This window comes from Electrophorus electricus, chromosome 5 (genome assembly GCF_041902795.1).
Source record: "Electrophorus electricus isolate QZ-2024a chromosome 5, ASM4190279v1, whole genome shotgun sequence".
NCBI classification, from domain to species: domain Eukaryota; kingdom Metazoa; phylum Chordata; class Actinopteri; order Gymnotiformes; family Gymnotidae; genus Electrophorus; species Electrophorus electricus.
The window spans coordinates 28,624,724-28,648,683 of NC_137501.1; the positions used below are offsets into that span (position 1 = coordinate 28,624,724).

Sequence of the window (23,960 nt, forward strand, 5' to 3'; positions counted from 1 at the left end):
GCATCTGCAATAAACACGGAAACAGTCACAGTCTCACCGACTTTCAGTCAACGATAAACTCTAACAACCTCTTGTTATGTATAACAAATGCTGCACACAAGTCTGCACATCAGTTATAAACTACAGCTTTTTACAGCTATTACTTTTAGACTGTAGTCTTAAGCTTTAAATACAATCAGCACCCCACCAAATCCATGCTAGCAGGCAATGGTGAACATTTGGCACTTGATTCAAAAAAGCACCAGGCTGCCCATCACTTTGTGTGTGTGTGTGTGTGTGTGTGTGTGTGTGTGTGTGTGTGTGTGTGTGTGTGTGTGTGTGTGTGTGTGTGTGTACTCGCTCATGGATATATACAGAGAGCCACAGAGATGCTGTTAGTGTGTGATGGAAAGAGGTGCAGAACCTACTGCTTCTGTGCTGGATGACCGATAGTCCGTCAGATTAAGAGAGGAAGGCAGCATCAGCTGGCAGCGAGAGAGGGACAGGACCAGAGGAGAGGATGGAGGGAGATGGCTGGCACTGTCGATAAAGGCGTCCTCCAAGAGTAAAATCGATTTTGCTATTCTTCACAGGATGTGATTTCATAAAATTAAAGTCACTTTTCTACTATCAGTTCTTTTTGAAGTGGAGGAATGGGTTGTGACCCCCTTGCTGTAGACACACCATCCCACAGAGCTCAGTTCTCAGACAAATCATGCACACTTGATGGAGATCAAATGATACATCCTTGATCCAAGGTCTTCATTGCTAATCTGAACCGGCTTTGATGGATCTGAACTCTGCCATGGGGATAATCTACTGTGAGGCTGAGAAGGGACCAAAGGAAGTGACTAAAAATTGCACTATGAAAGCACCGATCACTTTAACCAAACAACCTGATGATTTACATTCAGGAGGTGCTGCAAAACAACCGAACATGGGAGCTCGCAAATGGCTAAACAGTAACAGTCTCTTCCTTTGTGTGATGAGGCAGTGCTGTACAGTCTGCAGGATGTTACTGACTCTGCGTTCTGCTCCAGTTTGCAGACTATATGTAGTAAACACAGGGAACCTCCCCAGGGATGCTACCTCATGTGTTTTTCCAGTAATAAATCAACAAGCACACACTCCAGCAGACCTAGACTCAGAGTTTGAGGACTGACTCCGTCACACCCATAAACACAGACAGCTGCATCTTAATGATGTCAGTCCATCTGCTATTCCATCTCTTGTATCTGAACATAGCCTCAAGACTAAACAACTAAACCAACCAGGCTACACACTGGTACATGAACAACACAAAGTTTTATTTAAAGGAGGCTAAGTAGTGTTTGTGATCTATACATGTTGCATTGCCCTATAAATCACCTAGCACATTTTATTTAATCAAGCTGCTGCAGTGGCACGTACTACATTTCCTCTCACAGACAAAGCAACTGTAATTTTACCAATGGGGTAATATGGTTTATAAATCCATGTTGTCAGTAAATATATATCCAAGAAAGAATTAATCAGGAGATACAGCTGAATTCAGTCCATGACATTTTGTGCAATCTCACATTAAATAACAGGGATGTATTTGTTTAGACATACCCTCTGTAAAGAAATGTCTGAGAAATGAAATCACAGATACATTTGTGAAGCTGATACTGCCATCAGGTTTTTCTTCGGTCTACCCCTTTCATTCACCCATAATATCTATACAGCCCACTAATTATGTGTGGCGTACTGCAGAAGTAAGGCTCCCCCTACTGGCAGTTTTACAACCTACCACTTACCCTACCACTTACATTATCTGATTGTTAGTGTAGCAAAGCGAATGGAACATCTACCATAGCAACAGTGCTACATGGCAACAACTATCTTGAATAGAAAATTGCCATTATGGCCTGCCTCTGTCTCTAGAGAGCGACATCTTGTGTTCTATTATATTAGCAAAGGACTGATGGCTCAAACTCAGTGTGCATTCTTGTGCTAATTTCATTATGGAAAATTCTCCATTAACCTTAACCTAACAAAGCACCCCCGACCCCCCACGCACACACACACACACAGACAGACACACTACCCACAGCAACCTAACATCACTTCTTTAATGAATGTGACTGAAAGTGAGAGAGAGAGAAAGCGAGAGAGATTGTAACAAAATGCCTGTCTTGTTTTTTAACAGGTCTTACCATAAGCTACAGCAAAAGAGAACTCTCCTCTCTTGTAGCTAACATGAGTCAGTGTGGACAAATGTGCTTCATACCTTATGAAAAAAAAATCTTATACAGCTAATAGTGGCTTTTTACACCTTCAGTAGAACAGGAGTCTTTTGTGATAACACTTGTAGTAACCATGCTGACCAGTGGACTAAATAATTACTTACAAGAATTGAATTAAGCGTGATTTATTCTGGCACATCTTTAATCTGTGTGTGTGTGGGGGGGGGGGGGGGTGAGACAGAGAGGACGAATAAAAAAGAAGAAAAGAGAGAGAAGGAGAAAGCAGAACAGCTAGAGAGAGAGTGAAAAGAGAGAGAGAGATGCCCTGCTGTCAGAAGTGAAGAGGACTAAGAGATCCTGTAGGGGATCCTGTAGGGGATCCTCCAGTGCAGTCTTTTCATCATCTCTGATGAGACTGGATGGATGATTTAAGGTGCTGGTGCAGCCCAACACTATTGTGAACCTGGAAGTTCACAATAAATAAGATTGTGAGAATCAACACAAAATTGCTATAGTTTTTTTTACCTCACACATACTAATACTAAAGGAACAGAATTTGAAAGCACAGTTACTAAATCAAGCTTCATCAAATAACTAGAAGATCTGAAATGAACATTATGGTACTTATAAGAAAAAAAAAAAAAAAAGGAAATAACCTTTCTTGTAATATAGGAGTAAACTGGTTTGCATTTTAAAAATCAGGCTATACTATATGGACAAATACAATATATTATCTTTGTTACAGTCATTTATTAATGATCAAGTCATCTGCCTAAAAATGTCACAGCAAAGGTTCACATAAGGTTAAACACTAAGCTATCAGCAGAGGGATCTAAGCCATTTCATAAATGAAACCTTTGGTTGTAGCATGACGGCAAGTTCACAAGCAGCCATCTGTCCTGGTGTGGCCTGAAGAGCCTACATTCTACAATGTACATATTCAAACTGGATTTAAAATTATTATTTACATTTATATAGCACCTTTCTCACTCAATGACACTTTACAGACACATATAAGCTTTAACAAACACTCACACACCGAAACGGCAGCCAATTTTGCACACAGCATACTCTCCATCAGAAACCGCAGCACCCTGGGGGACTGCACTGGGTCTAGGGGAAGGGAGGTTAAGACCAGGACAGAGCACCGACCATCACTGGACATACATGCACAGTCACAGGTCACATTCATACAGGACAATTTAAAATATCCAATCAACTTAACCTCCATCTTTTTGGAAAGTCAGAGGAAACCTGAGACCCCAGAGGAAACTCACACAGACACAGGGAGAACATGGAAACCACACCCAGATAGGAACTCGAACCCAAACGTGCCAAGCACCAAGCCACCACGCTCTATGTTTGCTCTGTGAAAGTTTCGATTTTTGTGTGAGCACTTACTGACTGTTTAGTCTGTGGCTGCTCAACCATGTCTGAGAGAGACACAGATAGTGACAGAGAAAGAAAGGAAGATGAAAGAGAAAGAGAGTTGAGAGGGGATAATCTACTGAGCAGTATTTGCAATAGATTTCTCTCTCCTAACGTAGTCTCATTACAGACAAAGGAAACAAACCGTGATAACACATCTGAAAATTGCTCCATTGTAGGACAATGGCAGCAATTGTGATGTCTCGCCAGGTACATGTTTCAAATTACTGCATTTTCCCTCTAAATGCTCAACTTTCAAATATCTACTTTAAACACCACCTTTAAATTTCCCAACACATCCGCTTCATCGCATTAAGCCCCGACGCATTCCAGTGTCATGGCTTTACATTTCCCATCGCATCCACTTAATTGCATTAAGTGCCAAAGCATTCCAGTGTCATGACTTTATACTCCCCTCAGCAGGTGATGTGAGAAAGAATGAACAAAGCCATCTCTCTTTATAACACCTGAGCACAGAAATCAAAGACCAGTAAAGAGTATCAGGCGAGGAGCATCTCGCTGAAACCTGCAGGAACACAATTCTTCATGTGGGTTTCCAACTTTATGGAGGCAAGTTATTAGCCAGCCAGCTAGCTGCCACTGTGGTACCATCCAAAATGTTGTAGCACGGCTGATAAACTTACAAACTGCACGTCTATTACTTCTGCATGCTTCCTGTGTTAGAACGAATTCGCACCCTGAGAGTAACAGTAAGCTCACATTATGTTTGCAATCAAACGCAATGGCATTGTGCTTTGACATGGTGTTTGCTTCTGTTTATCTGTTGTCCCACAGGCTACAATTGGATGTGGAACAGTGAGGACACGCCCTCAATCCTGCAGACATCTTGACGAAGATTTAGGTATGTGAATGAGCGGAAGGATGGGTGAGGGTGTAAGTGCATGATATGGATATGGGCACATTTTGGGACTTTGAAATGAAAAATAAAACTACAGAGCCTGTGTTTCCTTGTTTGATACGGACTGCATCTGTGATCGAACCACATTTTAAGTTTAGTGTCCTACATGCCAATAAGGCAACAGTACAATAGCACTAAGGTGAATTTAAGTATTTATTTAGATACTGTTGGCTGCACTTAAGGTGTCAGAAAGTCACGTTCTATTTGGCTTTATTGTAAGCAACCACATTTATAGGGAATTGAGGATGCAGTACTAAAGTGGTGAGCTACACAGCTAAATTTATGTGGTAAGACAGTTTACCCTATGCAGATAAGTGTTTTATTGGAAGGCTTGAAGTCTGGGTCTGAGACTCTTCAAGCGATCTTATAACATGCTAGGACTAGTTACATCCTGAATCCTTTTTGGAGTTGATTCATACAGCATCCTACCAGTTCAAGTTCTGTATAAAGCACATTACAGACAGTGCCTTGCAAAAGTGTTCATCCCCCCTGAAGGTCATCAACATTTTCTGGTTAAGAAAAGCTACACATATTTTCCCAATCAAAATTTGCATTGTGAATACTTATACTCTAGTCTATTTTGGTCTCATGCAATAATTTATTGCTTTTATTGTTTATTGATTACCAAAGGGAATTTGGGGAGTAATAACAAAAATCATTTAAATAACAAAAATACAAACAGCAAAACCAACAACCAAAAAAACTGTATGCCTACAAAAATAATACATTGCATATGTTTTTGCCTTTTAGTTTAAGAAAAAGATATGGCTGGTAATCTGCATAATCAATTAATGTGCACTGTATATTGCTTATCAGAGAAGTGTCTTCTCCTGACACAGGGGAGTTATTATGCAGTGTGATTGCAGTGGGCAGGAATGACCTCTTGTAGCTTACCTTATCACAAACAGGCCTGAGTTGTAGTGGAAGTCTGAAGTGTATAGGCTAAGGAGAAAAGGTAAGATTACAGTCCCCTGTGGTACTGCTATGCTGCTAACCACCTGCTCAGACATGCATCCCCCTCAATCGTGCAAACTGTGGTCTGTCTCTGGAGAGTTGGTGATCCAGGAGGTTGTGGAAATGTATGTCCAACTTCCATGCATGCTTTCATGTGGTTCTTAAACACTGGCCTCTTTTTGCAATTCTCCCATAAAGGCCATAGAGGCCTCCCTCACCAGTTAATGTCCTCCTTGGATGCTTTTTGAGGGCAGAGGCTCTTTTACATAGAGTCTAGGTTGTGTAATGCATCTTCCATTTTCTTCTTATGGATCCAGTGGTGCTCAACTGGATGTCTAAAAACTCATCATACTGTATGTTCTTACAGTATCTTCCTCACTTTGGAAAATACTGACTCTTTAGTCTTAATAGTATTTTACAATCTGGTGTGATGCTGGGGGCAGCGAGGGCGAGGGATAGGACGCAGACACGAGACAGCAGTCAGGACAATGTAGGACACTGACAGACAGGACATTCCTAACATGAGGGTTTAAATATCAACATCATTGAGAAGGGCAACAACGGGCAGGTGCGAGACACAACAGGATAACAAGGGGCATGGCTAAACAAGGGAACACAATACCAACACAAGAACGTGGCGGGGCTAAACCACAAGGGTCAGGACTCCATAGAGCACACAGTGCCGCCTGGGTAATTACAGAGTGATTTTTATATTTGGGAGATTTCTCCACTCGTAGGTAGTAATCTGGTTATTGTAAAAAAAAAGTGGCACCTCTATCATTTCTAAATAATCTGCCATCTGTCTATATCTGGAACTAAAATCAGATTTAAATCCTTACCCAAATAGTAGAAGTAAATTTTTTATTCTTTTTTTTAATGTTAGCAGATAAATAAAATATTGCTTATGAGAATAAACTAGAGAATAAATACTTGCAATAAAATAATGATTGGGAAAATATATGCATGTTTTGTCAGGGAGAAAGTGGTGAGGAAGTAGAGTTACTTTTGCAAGGTGCTATATAACTGATAGCAGTGGATTTTATTACTGCTTTGCAATCACCAGTTGTATTAATTCATTAATCAACACAATCAACCTGCACAAATATATTTGACTTATATCTGATTGAAAATATATCATGTAGTTCACATAAAACCAAAAATAAAGGTAAGACAGTAAAACATTTAAATACAATCCTGGTGAGGCACTTTGTCTGTGACTAACAGTGAAGAAGAACCATTAATGCTTAGTGAAACAAGGTATTGAATAACTGAATAGAGAACAATATTTAAATGAAAATTCAATAATCTACCAATCACTGATAACAAAAAATTGAGAATCTTTCAGCAGATATTTTCAGTAAAAGGAAAACAATATACAGCCTAACAATGGAAAAAAATGTGGAAAACCTGTCAACATTGTTATGCAACATGATGTAGGTGTAAATCATGCATCACAAAGCACTTCTTGAAAATATCCATGTTATATGCTTAGATCAAGTGCCACACACAGTTTCTTCAATGCTACAACGATCAGCATGTTTGACAGGCTTGTGGGGCCACATATGGTACGCATGGACAGAGGTGGGCAGGCATGGAAGTCCAAATGTGTATTCCTACAGATCACACCGATGCATGATGCATCAGGCTGTGTGTGACCACTGGAGGGAATGCAGTTCTCTGAAAGCTGGAACACGCGCTGAATAGCCATTAGTGGGTGGGTACAGAGGCAGCTGCAACCGCAGTGCAGGGGCCGACAGTTCCACCCACCAACCACCACAAACAGGTGAGGGGGCTGGAAAAGAAACAAGTGAAAGAGCGAGAAAGAATGCAACTTTTATTCTTTTTTGAATTTGTTCTGTAGCCAATACCATTTCTAGAGCATACTAAAAAAAAAAAAGAAAGGACAAGAATCAGTCCAATCAAGCTGCCAGCAAGATTGGTGAGATCGTTCCATGACTTAAGGGATAAGTAGTCAGGCAATGCTTTAAATTATTCCAACGAATGTGTGTGCGAGAGAGAGAGAGAGAGAGAACTCTAGCGCATGCTCCCCCAACAACAATCAGATCTGCAGCACTGCACTGTGCACTCCATATGCATTACCCATAATTACTGCGCATGTATACAGAGCCTCAGCACAGGATTTACACTGGCCAGAAAAACAAAGTGGGGTAAATAAAAAAACTGGTGAACTGTCGTTAGGGTACAATAACAAAAAAAAATGCAGCAATGCCAACCACAGAGTGCTCTGAGCCACACACACAGAGCTGTTAAATACTTGCAAATGCTGTGCAGAAAAGCAATAAAGATGAGAAGAACCATTTGTCCCTATTCAACACCACTGCCAGAGGACCCTGTACTTACATACCCTGTATTTACTGAGGAGCTTTGATCTAAATGGCAAACTCAGATGCCATTTGAAATATATTGTCACGCAGCACGCATTTCAGGTGGAATAAAGCAGGCTTGAATGATCTATAAAAATCCTATATCTGAATTTTCAGACAGTTAAATCACAGGATTTTTGAGTAATATGCCAAAGTTGCAAGAAACAGCGATGGGTATTCAAGAAGCACCATAAACACCACAAATTGTAGGGCAAACATACTGAGCACTATCAGTTAAGATGAGCTTAAGACTCTGTCTTCTTGCAGCACAGACAGCTGTGTGAGCACTCACGGGTATTTTAAGAGCTCAGGATTACAAGAGCAATTTCAACTACCATGTTTCACATGGTTTGGGGTTAAACAGTGACACACACAGAGTGAAGATGGCTGATAAGCTTACAAACACTTGAAGGGTGCAGCTAATTTCAAAACACTAAACCTCACAAATCTGACTGCAGAGAAAAGCTTTCAATCGTTGGATCATTTAGTGACTCTGTAATAATGCTCATCTGGAATCAGCATTTGTCTTTTACATCTTCATAACTACAGCCATTTGAATTGATGCCAGATTAGAACTCTCACTTTAAAATGAATATTTGGCTTACATATGTACAACATGTGGGTCACATGTCCCATTTCATTAGTTATGAAATTCCATTTCTGCTACATTTAGTGTAGTCATCATAGTAACAGAACATGTGCACAGCTAAACATATTATAGTGCAGTGACCTAGGTCAAGCCAGTCCTGCTGCCCCTGCTCCAGCATAGCCCACTTTGCACATTCAATGCTGATTGTGACCCCCACACACACAGGTCACCAGGACCTAGACTGAATGTTGCATTTAAATTCCTTGAAATGGACAAACTAGTGCTACACCATCCATTTGTTTCAAAAGAAACATACGAATAAAAGTGGGTTCTGTATAAAATAAGAAGTATTTAGTAACACCAACATTTAAAACTCTGAAATGTAAAAATACCAGTACTTTTATCCCACAATGCAATATATTTCTATCGAGACTCAGACATGAACTGAACAATGCGGAGGACCAAATCTACCCGGGGGGCAGGGAATTCACTCTTATGAGATGAAATGATGAAGAAATAATATAGCTACTGCTCTCTACATGTTCATACGCATCACTACAATGATTGACACTTTACTTAGACTTCACGTGGGATTTAACAAATATAACGAAATATAAAAACATTAACGTTAGCTGAATATACCCGTGACTGTTGAACGCTGAAGGAATGTGTGCCTAACTTTACAGGTAACATAGCCATCCATGATATCTAACGTCAGTAGTGGCGATGGTTGATTTAGCGTTCGCAAATTGGCGTGTTTTCACCAAAACGTTTGTTTCCACTTCATACACTCTTAGTAAAATATTTATGCCTAAAGTTACAGTTTCAGTGCAAAAAGATGCATTGACGTTAACGTTACCTCTTCCTGCAAGTCAGAGACGTTGGCAAGTTGGCAGTGCTGATATGCCGGTAAGGTGTTGTTAAAATAAGTGTCCCATTAACGAGATGGGATTACTGCCGGATCCTGATTTTGCGCAAAGCTACTTAGTGGAATATTTTACCTAAGTATATGGAGGGGGCGCCTTTTGAGAATCTCTTAATTTCGGGGATACGTGTCCCTCCCAATGTTTGGTGGCTACGGCCTTCATGCGGTGAGCCCACGATAGCTTTTGTACAACGCAAATGAAGGAGGCAGAGGGAAGAAAAAAAAGGTGAGCATGCGTCATTTACTGAAAAGGAACATGACGTTAGCGGCAGAACCAAACCGCGCCAATCCTAGTTTCCGGTCAAACTTTAGACATTTGGGGATAAAAAAAAAATATGTCACTTTGGTAGTTTACAAAGCATCTCTTACTACTACTGCAAAAAAATAAAATACAATACATTTAGGTTCACCCAACATAAAATGGAAATAAAAGTTATGTCACTTAAAGACTTCATTCGTATAAGACCACAGTCAACGATGGAAAACCTTCCAGTTCCTGAAAGGGCAGCAATTCTTTTAAAAACACCTTCAACGGAGGCAACGCGGCTAATATAACAGGGTAACACTGTCTGGAGAACGAAAATCATTCGGAAGAGTCTTTATACTCGGTGTACTTCTTTGCCGAACCGTGAACTTTGCTGGCCGGGTACTTCATCCGATTAAGGGCCATTTTGCGCAGTACAGCTTGTGGCAAATCAATGTGACATTTCTCGGCCAGCTCGATTAAGTAGATCAAGACGTCACTAAGTTCTTGGGCGAGGTGCTCTCGCTGCGGCTCGGTCCAGTCCGGTAAGCCTTCTGCGACTTCCCCTCGCCACTGAAACAGCTCCGACAACTCTCCCACTTCCCCGACCATGGCCAACAGCAAATTTCGAGGCTGGTGAAACTGGTTCCAGTCGCGCTCGTCTGTGAATTCGGCTTGCATCCGTCTGATGTCTTCGATAGTAGGCTCGGCACTAAAGGTGAATCGTAAGGCCTGCTTGTGATCTCCATTACGCGCCAACTGGACTTCACCATTTGCAGCCACTGTGTCGCTTTTGTGAACAAGATCAGACGAAGCTCTGTTCGTGTAGCAAGAACCGTTCTGCTGTGTTGCCATTGCTGGTTACTAAAGTAATTTCAATAATCGCGCAAATTTAGCTCAGATTATACAGATGAGCATGCGTGAATCTCCCGCCACCGCTCAGTACAGGAAAACTAGTGATGACGTCGAAATCACCAGGAAATACACAGCAGGAATGCGGTCACTACAGCATTATGGGAGATGAAGTCTTTTATGGTTTATTGCCGGTAGTATTGTCTATACATAGAGCTGCTTAAACTACATTTTCCATTTCACCCTGTTCAAAACACAAAATGGCTGCCTCCTCTTCGGGCAACCGTATTCTGTTGCACAAATTAAATGAACTTATTACATTCAAACGTATTTGTAACATTACTCAACATGATATCTTTATTAGACGTATACGGACATCTAGATCCAAATGCCAACTCCAGCCGAAAATGCATACTAAGAGGTAAGAAAGTAGCTAGATAACCTAACAAGTCGTATTGAAAGTCATCACATTCACGGTGAGCAGTAGACAGCTAACTACCTAGTTCTAAACGAGGATGCTAGCTAACGTTACTGATTCAAAGACCTCAGAATAAATTTACATTTATGCACGTTCCTCCATAACTAGCAGTCAATATTGGCTCAGCTAGGTTAGGTAACGCTGGGTTATGTGTTGAGCTATGACTCCTAAAACCGCACTGCCACTGACCAAATTAAGAGGAGCAGCCACACACCGAGGTGTGTACACGAGTGAGCATTCGAGTCATTTGAAAGGAGAAACGTATTAGTCACGTTTCTTTGAATTTCTGATTTTTTAAAAAATATGACCGAATTTCACAAGACCCTAACTATACAACTAGCTTGTCAGCTAGCATAGCTGACTAGGTTAGCTAACTAACTAACCTACTGAGGGGAAGTTCAGAGATAACTTTAACCCAGGTCAGTCAATGTAGCGTCATTAAATACTACACAGGAAGATGACGGTCACTCACAAGCACGAAGAACTGAGCGTTGTGTCGATTCTAGACGTTATTCGAGGCCAGTTTTTTTGTTTTGTTTTGTTTTTTTAAAGCCCCCCTCAGATGGTCGGGGTCGTTGGCTTGGAGATCCACGCGCAGATTCACGCGGCGTCAAAGCTGTTCTCGAGCTCCGGGGTCAGGTTCTCTGCTCCGCCAAACTCTCTGGTGGCGTGTTTCGACGCATCATTGCCTGGGACACTACCAGTAAGCTTATGTATACTAAATAATAATGATATAGTAGTGTGTATAGTTCTGAATACTGAATTTTGAATGAAGTGAACAAATGTTTTCTCTAATTGGCCACCGGTATTCTAGAGTCAGATCTTACTTTTTGTTTGTTTGCCTTTTTTTTGCTACTCAGCAGCAGCAAGTGTTGATGACAATTGCTTTAAGAAGTGGTGACCGTGCTAAGGCCCTGTCCTCTGTATTCTGTGTTTGGTTGGTCTCCTCAGGTGCTAAACAGGAGATGTGTAGAGGCCTCGGTAATGACAGGCCTTGCCCTGAACTGTACCATCAACAGGAAGTCCCTTTTTGACAGGAAGCACTACTTTTATGCTGACATGCCTGTGAGTCCTCCCAGTCTTGGAATCATTTGGTGTTTTGTATTTTTACACTGCTATTCTGACCACTCCTTTAATCTAACATAACCTATATTCATTTTGGTTTGTTTGGTTTTTTTTTTAACCTAAAAAGACCTTAAAGAGTTATGTTCTTTAGTCTCAGCTCTGGACACCCACAGTCCTGGTTACTCTTTCATTGCCCAGATACACCTGATTAAGATCATCAGCTAATTTCTGATCATTGTTAAGCCCATTGTGTACCTAAACAGGGAAAGTAGTGGATTTCGGTATTGATGCGATACTGAGTCTGTAGAGCCATAGTTGCCAGTCACTGATTTAAAAAAGGTGTGCTGAATCTTACAAGCTTTGAGTGGTCACACTCAGAGCAGAGTAAACTTTTCCCTGACACCTGCAGTGACAATTTGAATCATTACTTGTTTACTGTTAATGGTTTTAGTACATGTCCCTGTCGAGTTAGTGTTGTCGTTTAGTTAGAGGAAAACTGCTAGAAATACCCACCACATGGATGTAATTAAAATCTAAATGCTGAATTGAATGCAACAGAAAACTCTCTTTTAATTCATTTTAAACCTTGAACAAAGAGGTTAAAGTGTTGGCCGTGATACAGATGTGCATTTCTACTGACAATAAATCCAGTGGATGATGCACAAAACTTCACATGATTTTGGCTTTTAAAATAAGATGCAGCCATGCAAAGGAAAGAAGAACAGTGTCTGCTGTGGTAATGAGAATATAGGCTGTGTGCACTCAGCATAGCTGGGTGGCTGGAGGCTCCACTCTGACAGGCAGTGACGTGGTGCAGAAGAGCAGAAACCCAGTCTTGTGTTGTCGATTCAAACTTTATTCCAACAAGGCCATGAAAAAGCAATGTTTTACCCAATCCTTCAACTCCATTAAGCTCTTGCCCGATCGGTTTTCATCCCAGCAGCCTTCTGGAACCGGAGTCACGTTCAACAACCGCGTCCATGCGTCACAAAGCCAGGCCACAGGAGCTGGTAATTATGAGTGGAAGTTAGGTGCAGCGTGCTGAGCTGTGTTATTGGGGCTAGTGGAAAATTTCTGCATGACTGCTGGTTTTAATTCTGACATAAAGCCGCAAATAAGGCTGCAGCTGGCAACTGTCAGTTTAATCTGGCACCTGTGATTATGCACGAGTAGGGTTCTGTGCTAAGGTATGACGTTAAGGTTGTGTTTGTGTGTGCACATATGGATGATTCTTCAGTAGTGAATCCTACAGGGATTTAAATCGGCTAACTAATGGAGCATCTAGAACAGATGCCTGCAGTCACTGTGAGTCATGTTTACAAAGAGTCTTCATGAATTCTCAAACTTTGAGGCCTGCTGGGATCTTGGTCTTTGTAGTTTCTCAGGAGTGCGTTTGGCTTATGTTTAACAGTGATGCAGACATTCATTTGTATTGGATATTTTGCCTGTGCTTCCACATCTGCTAACTACAAATGGATCTCTAAATCGTAGGGGACACGAAGGGAAAATAAAACCTTAGATATTATTGTTGATTTCATCCATTACCTCTGCAAATCGAATTTCTCTAGTGCTAAATTACATTTGTGTTCCTATAAGGAATTAATTGATTTAGTGGTGATTATAGATGGTGGTGTATTTTGTCTCCCATATATATTTTCTTGTTTTCTTGTCTTGTCAATGACCATGATTAATGATCAGCTACCTCACCACACACTTTTATTCTTTTCTTCAACTGCTCCGGAGTTGCCATGGCAACAGTTACGAGTGCTGTGTTGCAGTAGATGTGAGGGGTGAGCTGTGTATCCTCCAGACGACTGGGAGAACACTCATTTAGATCAGTCATCCATTCACTGATATTGTTCTTCATCAATCTTCCCATCCAATTACCAGCGAAAAGGTTTCCACTCACACTCCATTTCACATTAAGCCCCACTGACCTCTGGACAGTTTCATCCCGACTTTTTTCTCTCTCCCTTCTTCTCATGGTTCACTCCCGCTGACTTAGAATACAGTGTGATGAAGAGGATAGTCCACAATGTCAAATTCTGTGGTTTACTGTCAGTTATTACTGATGTCATTACATGTAATGTCAGAACTAGCCACATTGGTTTTTTGGGGGGGGGTTTTGTTTTTGTTTTTTTGTTACATGCAGTATTGTCCATATTGTTTAACAACCCAAGATCTCTAATCACATACTAATCTAACAGTATAATTTGGTTTTTGGCTACACAGAATTGCCTCACAACTGGGTGCTTCAGTTTATAGCCAGATTGCTATTAAATGTCATGAAATGAAACCTTCTAGGTTCAGCAGAACTGCCATATTCTCTTTATCTGAGAGTGCGCACGTGGGGGTGTGTGTGTGTGTGGGTGTGTATTGTATACCCAAAGGCAGGCTACCAGATCACACAGCAGAGACTGCCCATTGCAGTGAATGGATCCCTCACTTATAGCTACTTAGGTGGAAGGAAGAGGAACCAGGTGGTGACGAAGAATGTGAGGATTAAACAGATCCAGCTAGAACAGGACAGTGGCAAGAGTCTCCATGACGACCACCGCAACCAGACACTCATAGATCTGAACAGAGCAGGTACTGCATGGCCCACAAGCCCATGTGGGAGACTGGGACTCAGAGACCTCACAGCATGGGGTCAGACTGTAATGAACGGAGAGCATCATCTACTTTTAACCTCTGCATCTGTAAATGTCAGCTGCAAAGAGTAACTGATTTAAAATATTATAATGCATTTCATTACTTTACTATTATAATAATATCAGAATAGTATATTAACATATTGGAATATTAAAGTATTAAAAAAAACTTTTCTTTGTGCTATCTCTCTTGCTGTCTCTCCCTCTTCTCTCTCTCTCTCTCTCTCTCTCTCTCTCTCTCTCTCTCTCTCTCTCTCTCTCTCTCTCTCTCTCTCTCTCCACCTGCACCTCTTAACCCCCCCCGCAGGTGTGGGTTTGATGGAGGTAGTGATGGAGGCAGATATGGAGTGCGGGGAGGAAGCAGCCGCAGCTGTGCGAGAGCTCCAGCTCATTCTGCAGACGCTGGGCACCTGCTACGGAAATATGGCCGGTCAGTGTTACACTCCTCAACAAAAATAAACCCAGCGGTACACTCTTCAACAAGAACTAACCCAGCGGTACACTCTTCAACAAGAACTAACCCAGCGGTGCACTCTTCAACAAGAACTAACCCAGCGGTACACTCTTCAACAAGAACTAACCCAGCGGTACAAGAACTAACTGATTGTTTCAGTCTTCAGCAAGACATAACTCCTTTCCAATAAGAACTCACCCACAGTCTTTTCAACAAGACGTAATCCACTGTTCCAACAGAAGGTAACTCCGTTAGTCAACTCACAGATTTTGAATGTGGATACCAAATAGTTTTTGATGTTTTGTTTTTTTTTTAAGTGAAGTCATACATTTTGAACATGACACACTATTAAAGACTACTGTTGCACTTTTTAACAGGAACTAACCCGCTAGTACACTCTTCACCACAGATCCACCCACTGGTACAGTCTTCAGCACAAATTGATGGTTATTCTATTCAGCACAAACTTGCAGATGTAGTGGATGTCAAATACTTGTGCCATTTTTTAAAAATCAGAGCAGTACATGCTGAACTTAGTGAAACACTACTGCATTCCTTAGTGAAGTTCCTTGTAGCCTGTTTCAACCAGCCGTTCAACTTGTGCTATTGGACCATTTTACTATTAATATACTGGTGGTTGAAGAATAAATACATGTTTACATGAACTTTTTATTTTAAGAAAATGCACAAAAATAGACCATAAACATAAAAAATAGACTCCAAATGTAAAAATAGATTTTCTTAGCTGAATAGTTATTACATTTACCTGATGCTTTTATCCAAAGTGACTTACAATTATGAGTGAGTACAGCTTGAGCAATTGAGTGTTAAAGGCCTTGCTCTACAGTGGCGACTTGGCAGTGGTGGGGCTTGAACCAGCAACCTTCCAATTACAAGTCAAGTAATCAGTCCAGGAAGGCATCCGTCTACCTGCAATTCCTGCCCTTGTCTAGCCAGTTTAGTCTTCTTGCTGGTTTGTATTGAGCTGTGCAGTGATGCCTTGTGTTTCTAACCTGATGATAGATCCACATTTTTAACACACTGATTTACCAGCATTAATTCCTGTCCCATCTCTTTCCTGTATCCTGTCATGCCAGGCCTGGGTAAGGGATGTTTCTAGTTGCAATAGGATTTGAAATGAATCTGGAATGTTCTGGCCTTGGGAGAGTGTTGTTTGGTTTTAAGGAGAGAAAATAATTTGCTTCTCCTTCACCAGTCACAGATTGTCACAGCCCAACCAAACCGCTGTCTTGCCATCACAAAAAAAAATTCATGTGTTCCAGTTTAATCAAAAAGCACCTGAAGCAAAATGCTGCAAATTGTTTATCCGGCTTGGACAAAGCAGAGAGAGCGTTTCACCAGAGCACAGGCCACATTCAGATACCACATTATTCATCTATTTCATGCAAATAAAATTATTCACATTCAAATTTATTCACAGCATTGCATGCAGAGCTTTTTCAGAATTCTGGACAGTTGCTTAAAATGAGCCTTTACAGTGAGTTCATCTGTGCACTCCCCATCGCTCCTGTCCTTCTCTGTCTCTTTCTCTCCCCCTGTCTCCTTTGTGTTTAATCATTAGTAGGAACGTTTCTTTAATATTCATTAATACTCATTAATATTCATTTATTTCCCCAAGTATTTGTTAAGGGAACGTCTGTAGCTGAAGTTAGATGAGCCAAATGTGTCCAGGGTGATCTCATGGTTCTCAGTAAGAGCGTGATTAATACTGATGATTTCAGTAGGTGTGTTCCTGAAAATGGATCATCCACACTCTTCAGGTCATAAAACTGCCTGAAATTCACTGATAGATGAGAAAAGAACAGCTCTCTAATTCAGTTAATCCTTATTCTTCTCTCGCTCTCTCTCCATCTCTCTCCAGAGGGTCAGTTGAGAGTTGATGCTAATGTTTCGGTCCACCGTCCTGGGGAACCGCTGGGTGTACGGACTGAAGTTAAGAACATCAACAGTGCTCGATATGTTGCCAAGGCGATAGGTAAGACCTGTTCCTACCGATCATCCCTGAGTAACTGAACACCATGTGGGTAGTGTGAGTTACCTTCCCTCAGTCTCCAAGCCCAGTCAATAAGGATCATGCCCTCTGGTGTGTGAGCCACCTCAGTCCTGATGCACCAGACTCAGAGCTGCCGTTCTGCCGCATGAACCACAGGACACTAGGAACCAGCGAGGCACACACATACACACACCTACCTACCTCTCTCACAGCTACAGCACTTGATGTATTTGTGTAGTGTTATTTTTAACCCCGTGGCCTCCATAATTGACGTTTCCTTACGTCCATGCTCAAAAACTCTGATGCAAGAAAGGAAGATAAGACTCTCTTTCAAGGTTTACCGGACTAATAACTTTAGCCATTTATTTACTCTCATTGTTGTTTTTTCAAAAGTATAATTAGTGTGTCAGCATTTGAACCTGCTTACTGATCTATGAGGGTTTAGCTTTGTTTTCCTCTTTGCTAGGCTTTGAATTAGTTCTAATCTCTTCAAGACTGGAAGTTCAACTTTTGTTTCACCCTCTCTGCTACACAAATCAATTTCTCTTTAGTTTCTTGCTGTGTGTGTGTGTGTTGAGCCTAGGCAGAAGACCTGTGCTGTGATGAATGTTAGGGTCTGCTGGTATAGATACTTAGTGATGGGCTCTAGGTGCAGTCTGGTGTTTTCTTGCTCATATTTTACAGACTATGAGATCCAGAGGCAGATGGAGGTTCTAGACACTGGGGGAACCATCCTTAATGAGACCCGGGCCTTTGACAGCAAGTCTGGGTAAGGAGCCCCAGTCGGGACAAACATACATGAGACCCAAGTACCGCATTTACTGATGGAACAAATGAGTGCATTTTGTCAAATGGTTTGATTCAGGATTATTTGCAATTCAATTCAATAGAAATTGCAGGGCTCACTGATTCATACTTAAAAGCAAGCATGCATGCAAATGACAATGTTGTGATTATGGTCATCAGTCCTTGAAATAACATCACCCAACTGGATCACAGCTGTTATTCTTAATTATGCATTCAGCAAACACACACACACACACACACACTCACAAGCTCCCTATACAGGTAACCGGAATGTGCTGTGTTTCACTTAAACATGGTGCAACTGTCTTTCTGTTGTGACCCCTGTTAAGTTTAACCTCTTCTGTCTCCCAGAGCAACAGTTCCAATGAGAGACAAGGAGGGACTTCAGGACTACAGGTGGGTGCTGTAGCAGGCTGGGCGGAGCCAGGGTCAGAGGGAGGAGCAAAAGTCATTAGAGGGGGAGGAGACGAGGCGGGGCCAACCGCCGGGATGTGAAAGAAGAGGTTCATATGATGATTTGCCTGTGTGCAGCACTATAAAGGTTTTGGCAGTGTCAGGATAAGGTTTAGTGTAAATGATGGACTGTGAACAGGTAAGAGTGGAGCAGATTTTATGCAGTAAGTAGTTTAACACTGCACAGATTCAGCCTGGCTTATTGTAGTAAAGTGCTGCCATTGTTATTGCTGTCATAAAAAGAGCCATTTAAATTACAGCATCTGCGAGAGATGGTGTTTTGCTATGAGTGGGGAATTGTTTGAGCAAGAGGAGGAGGAGGAGGGGTTGTGCGGGGGGGGGGGGTTGGGATGATGTTGGGGAGCATTTACGAGGATACTGCACGTTAACATGAACGTGAATCAGCTGTTTTAGAAAGGAAACGGCAAGAGGAAACGAGTGGAGAAGTGGAAAGATGGATGAGAGGACAGGCATAGAGACAGGAGAGAGGGAGAGGATGGGATGTAGTTGCCTGGCTGTGCTGCAGATAACGTGGGTGGGTGCGTGCGTGGGTCTGAGTGACACGCAGGCGTGTGAATCAGGAGGAGTTAAGACTCGGCTTGCGTGACTCTCACGGGAGATGTCTGAAACATTTCCCATACACACACCCCCCCTTATCTTCTGCCCAGAACAGCTTTTCTCTTTTCTTTTTTTCTGTCCTTCATTCTTCTTCTCCTCTTGGTATCCTCTCACTCTCCGTCTCCCAAATAACATGCTCTTTCCCTGGACCGTTTCTCGGTCTCTCCCTCTTAGGTTCATGCCGGAGCCCAATCTTCCTCCTCTGTTTGTTTATGAGAGCGTGGCCTCAGTGCCTGCTGGCGTGGACCCCACCCAGGTCGTGGTGATTGACAGGCTAAAGGCCATCTTGCCAGAGCTCCCCGGAGTAAAAAGGGCACAGCTCGTGGAAGAGTACGGCCTCCTGCCTGAACATAGCTTCACTTTAGTGGTGAGCGAGATGGGGTTACCTGAATATGTATTCTGTTTCAGTGCCATTTTGTCCAAAAGGGAGCAGTAACACATTTGACAGTGTGACGCTCTTTCCAGACAGTATGAGAGCTGTATGTTTAATATAGCTAAAGCATACACAAATCAGACCACAGCACAAAATATTTGCTGTTTTTTAGTCCTCAGAGTAATGTCTTCAGAGTAATGTCTAGTGTCTAGAACTTGATATTCAGTGTTGCTTGTATTCGTAGATGTTGAAGGTGGCTGTATGACCGTGGTTTTCTGTGTAGAATGAGGTTGGGTTGATGGACTACTTTGAGCGAGTCATCCAGAAAACGAAGGCGGAGCCGAGGAAGGTAATTGGCTGGGTTATTAAGGAGCTGCTGGGTAATCTGAACCAGAATGGCCTGAGGCTTACACAGAGGTGAGTCACCACACCTTATACCCACACATCAGTGCCTACACCCACACACCACCCTGTATTACCCATCCACCACACCTTATACCCACACATCAGTGCCTACACCCACACAGCACCCTGTATTACCCATCCACCACACCTTATACCCACACATCAGTGCCTACACCCACACACCACCCTGTATTACCCATCCACCACACCTTATACCCACACATCAGTGCCTACACCCACACCACCCTGTATTACCCATCCACCACACCTTATACCCACACATCAGTGCCTACACCCACACAGCACCCTGTATTACCCATCCACCACACCTTATACCCACACATCAGTGCCTACACCCACACAGCACCCTGTATTACCCATCCACACCTTATACCCACACATCAGTGCCTACACCCACACACCACCCTGTATTACCCATCCACCACACCTTATACCCACACATCAGTGCCTACACCCACACAGCACCCTGTATTACCCATCCACCACACCTTATACCCACACATCAGTGCCTACACCCACACACCACCCTGTATTACCCATCCACCACACCTTATACCCACACATCAGTGCCTACACCCACACACCACCCTGTATTACCCATCCACCACCCCTTATACCCACACATCAGTGCCTACACCCACACAGCACCCTGTATTACCCATCCACCACACCTTATACCCACACATCAGTGCCTACACCCACACCACCCTGTATTACCCATCCACCACACCTTATACCCACACATCAGTGCCTACACCCACACACCACCCTGTATTACCCATCCACCACACCTTATACCCACACATCAGTGCCTACACCCACACACCACCCTGTATTACCCATCCACCACACCTTATACCCACACATCAGTGCCTACACCCACACCACCCTGTATTACCCATCCACCACACCTTATACCCACACATCAGTGCCTACACCCACACAGCACCCTGTATTACCCATCCACCACACCTTATACCCACACATCAGTGCCTACACCCACACAGCATCCTGTATTACCCATCCACCACACCTTATACCCACACATCAGTGCCTACACCCACACAGCACCCTGTATTACCCATCCACCACACCTTATACCCACACATCAGTGCCTACACCCACACACCACCCTGTATTACATATACATCAACCTCTACACCCACACACCAATGACCACACCGGTTTACCTGTCTGTGTGTGTGCAAAAGTTCATTTGTGCTCCGAGTGTGTTGTACTGGGCCTCTTTCTACTAATTAGCTGCTTGATTGTGCAGTGATTACATATTTGCATTCGACTTTTCAGACAGAGGACGAGAACCACAGAGAACAAGAGAAACATTTGTGCGTAGAGAGTAGGGGAGGGAGAGGAGAGGAGATTTCTACTGTTTTGCTAAGGCTGTTCTACTTTTTATTCATTTACATTTACAACATTTGGCAGACGTTATCCAGAGTGACTTACAGAAGTGCTTTGTCATTTACTCATAGAATGTATCCTAGCCAGTACAGTAGGTTAGAGTCCAAGATACCAATGGACTAATATTCTGCTGAAATACAGGGTTCAGTACTGATGCCTAGAAGTGCAAAACACATAAAGCTCTATGATGCACAACAATAAGTGCAATACACAATACAATAAGTACTAGAGTTTCAGTTAGTCAACATAGGAGCAGGGTCAGTGGTCATTGAAATATTCCATAAATGGATGGGTCATCAGTCTGCGTTTGAAGACTGCAAGGGACTCTACTGTCCGGACAGCAAGTGGAAGTTCGTTCCAATATCTGGGAGCTGGGACAGAGAATAGTCTCGGTGCTTGTCTTCCAAGAGACATGAAACTTGGTATTTCAAGCCAAGCCATATTGAAGTTCAAAGCACTCGAGGTACGGATTGGGTTTTGACCATTGACCATGTATGGAGGAACTGGTCCATTTTTGGCTTTGTAGGCGAGCATCGAGGTTTTAAATCTGATGCAGGCAGCTACTGGAAGCCAATGAAAGGAACGCAGCAACAGAGTGATGTGTGTGTGTGTGTGTGTGTGTGTGCAGTTTCCTAGCAGTAAATAACCAGAAACTGAGGTTGTGTTTATTTGTAGCCTGGGGATAATAAAAGGGTAAGTGTCTGTAAGCATATGTGTGTGTTAGTGAGTGTGTGTGTGTGCGCGCATGCGTGCGTTAATAGCTCCCCCAAAACAGTTTCAATGATCACTTTCTATTTTTAAAAGTTTTTTGGCAGTGCCTTATGATACTGAGTGAGTGGGGCTAAATTGTTTGCTCTCTCTCCCTCACTCGCATGTACACACACGCACACACAAACACAAAAACACATACACAGGCCTGGAGGTGAGGTAGCCTGCTATGCTACTATGGCTAAGGCAGTGTCCAGTAATGAGTTCTCCTGGGCTCATATACACGTTTACACGCGCACACACACACAGATGCTCGCTCGCTCGCTCGCTCTCTTCTGTGTCCATTTCCTTGTTTTTCATCCCTCTCTCAGTCCCATCTCTTCGGAAGCTCTGGCCGAACTGCTGAACATTCTAGAATCTGGTCACATCTCCACCTCAGCCGCCAAAGTGGTGAGTGAGAATAGCACCCTTCACTAATCTGGTTTTCCATATTCTGTGCTGAAATATCCACAGAGACATTGTCTGATGCCTCTACATCCTATAGCCAGGGGCTCTTAGAACTACAATCAATCTGTTTTATGACACGCTTTATAACAGAATGTGTGTGTGTGTGTGCGTGCCCGTGTGTTGCAGGTTTTTCAGGAGATGTGGAAGCTTCCTGAGAAGAGTGTGAAGCAGCTGGTGGCAGAGCTGGACCTGGAGCTCATTAGTGACCAAGAGCAGATCCTGCAGATCTGTCGCAGAGTGGTGGACGCTCACCCTGAGGAGGTGAACCTACCACACACGGGGTCACCTATACAATCCTTTTCTGACACTCCTTCCAAAAAATAAATAAATAAATAAAATCGCAAATGAGCTTTGAAATAAGAATAAATCATACATTCTGAACATTTTTCTGTAGCATAACAGCTGCATGGTATGTGCAGGAACTGAACCGAAGATAGAATTGTTTGCCATGTGAGGTGACTGACCGCGTTTCCTGCCGCAGGTGCGGGTGATCCGGGCAGGTAACAAGAAGGTTCTGAACAAGCTGATGGGCATCGTACAGAAGGAGACGAAGGGCCGGACAGATCCGCTCCAGGTCAGGAGAATCCTTGAGGAAATGACATCATGAGCGCTACCCAGAGAACTTCCACGCAGCTGCTGCGAATCGAGCTGTATCTGCCGAGTTAACGGACTCGATTAAAAGTTCAACGTTCAGAAGCCAACAACATCGTCGTCGTCATGCAGAGAGCCCGGCTGAGAGTAGAGTATCTGTGAGTAGAAAGGTCCATAGAGGAAAGACTGTTCTGTAACTGGCTATAAATAAGCCACAGAGAGGAGGGAGCTGCTAGTGAGGTTCGGACTTACCTACAAGCTGTTAGACACAATTAATAACATCAGCTTAACTATATGATCCCGTACAACTTTCATCTCCAGGGATCGCTGACCTGCTGTGCACTGCAAGATGCAAATAATGTTAATTATGTCGTGCAAAGTGTCACTGATGCTTATTTTCTTGTTCATTTTTTACCATGTCTCTGGTGGATCCCAAGGAACACAGAACCATTTTGTATAAATCTATATTAATATTTAAATGCAGATAAACAAAGCTGCTTTCATGCACGAGTGTGTCATTTTGTTTGTGTCCCTCGACAGCTCATGTGGAAGAAATACCGTTAACCCCCGAAGGCCTCATAATTGAACAAAAGATAATTGCCTCCTAAACAATTAACACACCTGTAATGAGGGCAATTATAGGATGATGCTGTAAAATGAACGAGACTGAGATTGAGACTAGCATAATCACACCAGCATTGTCCGTGCGTCTAAGTGAGCAGCCGGACGGCCAAGCACACATCAGACATGCGTTTGGTCCAAAAAAAAAGCCCTTGTTGCTTAGCAGCTGGCAGACCAGTGTTTATCGTATAAGGATTGTGGTAGTAGAAAAACAGAACTGATACCAATACCAATAGTGAGTTTACCAAAACTCCAAACTTTCAGATCATGTCGAACCCTGTCACCATAGCATCATCT

General features: G+C 42.7%; 2 protein-coding genes and 1 long non-coding RNA gene across 3 annotated transcripts in view; 1 reads left to right on the forward strand and 2 right to left on the reverse strand.

Moving 5' to 3' along the window:
• The window catches only part of LOC145657908 (uncharacterized), a 73,028-nt gene extending 61,464 nt beyond the window's left edge, over positions 1–11,564 (reverse strand). The window contains exon 1 of the long non-coding RNA XR_014123860.1: positions 11,432–11,564. This is a non-coding gene — a long non-coding RNA (uncharacterized LOC145657908). The remainder of the gene's footprint in view (positions 1–11,431) is intronic.
• Positions 9,599–10,510, reverse strand: dctpp1 (dCTP pyrophosphatase 1). Its single transcript, XM_081714695.1, has one exon. The coding sequence runs from the start codon at positions 10,482–10,484 to the stop codon at positions 9,969–9,971; it is 516 nt and encodes a 171-aa protein (XP_081570821.1). The 5' UTR covers positions 10,485–10,510; the 3' UTR covers positions 9,599–9,968.
• On the forward strand, positions 10,715–23,549 carry gatb (glutamyl-tRNA(Gln) amidotransferase, subunit B). The gene is made up of 13 exons (XM_027017892.3): positions 10,715–10,902; positions 11,512–11,662; positions 11,911–12,024; positions 14,415–14,613; positions 14,983–15,105; positions 17,012–17,125; positions 17,828–17,912; positions 18,302–18,346; positions 19,196–19,388; positions 19,678–19,811; positions 22,316–22,394; positions 22,578–22,712; positions 22,933–23,549. Exons 1-13 carry the CDS (start codon positions 10,742–10,744, stop codon positions 23,056–23,058), a joined length of 1,659 nt encoding a protein of 552 aa, XP_026873693.2. The 5' UTR covers positions 10,715–10,741; the 3' UTR covers positions 23,059–23,549.
• Positions 23,550–23,960: the final 411 nt, after the last annotated feature.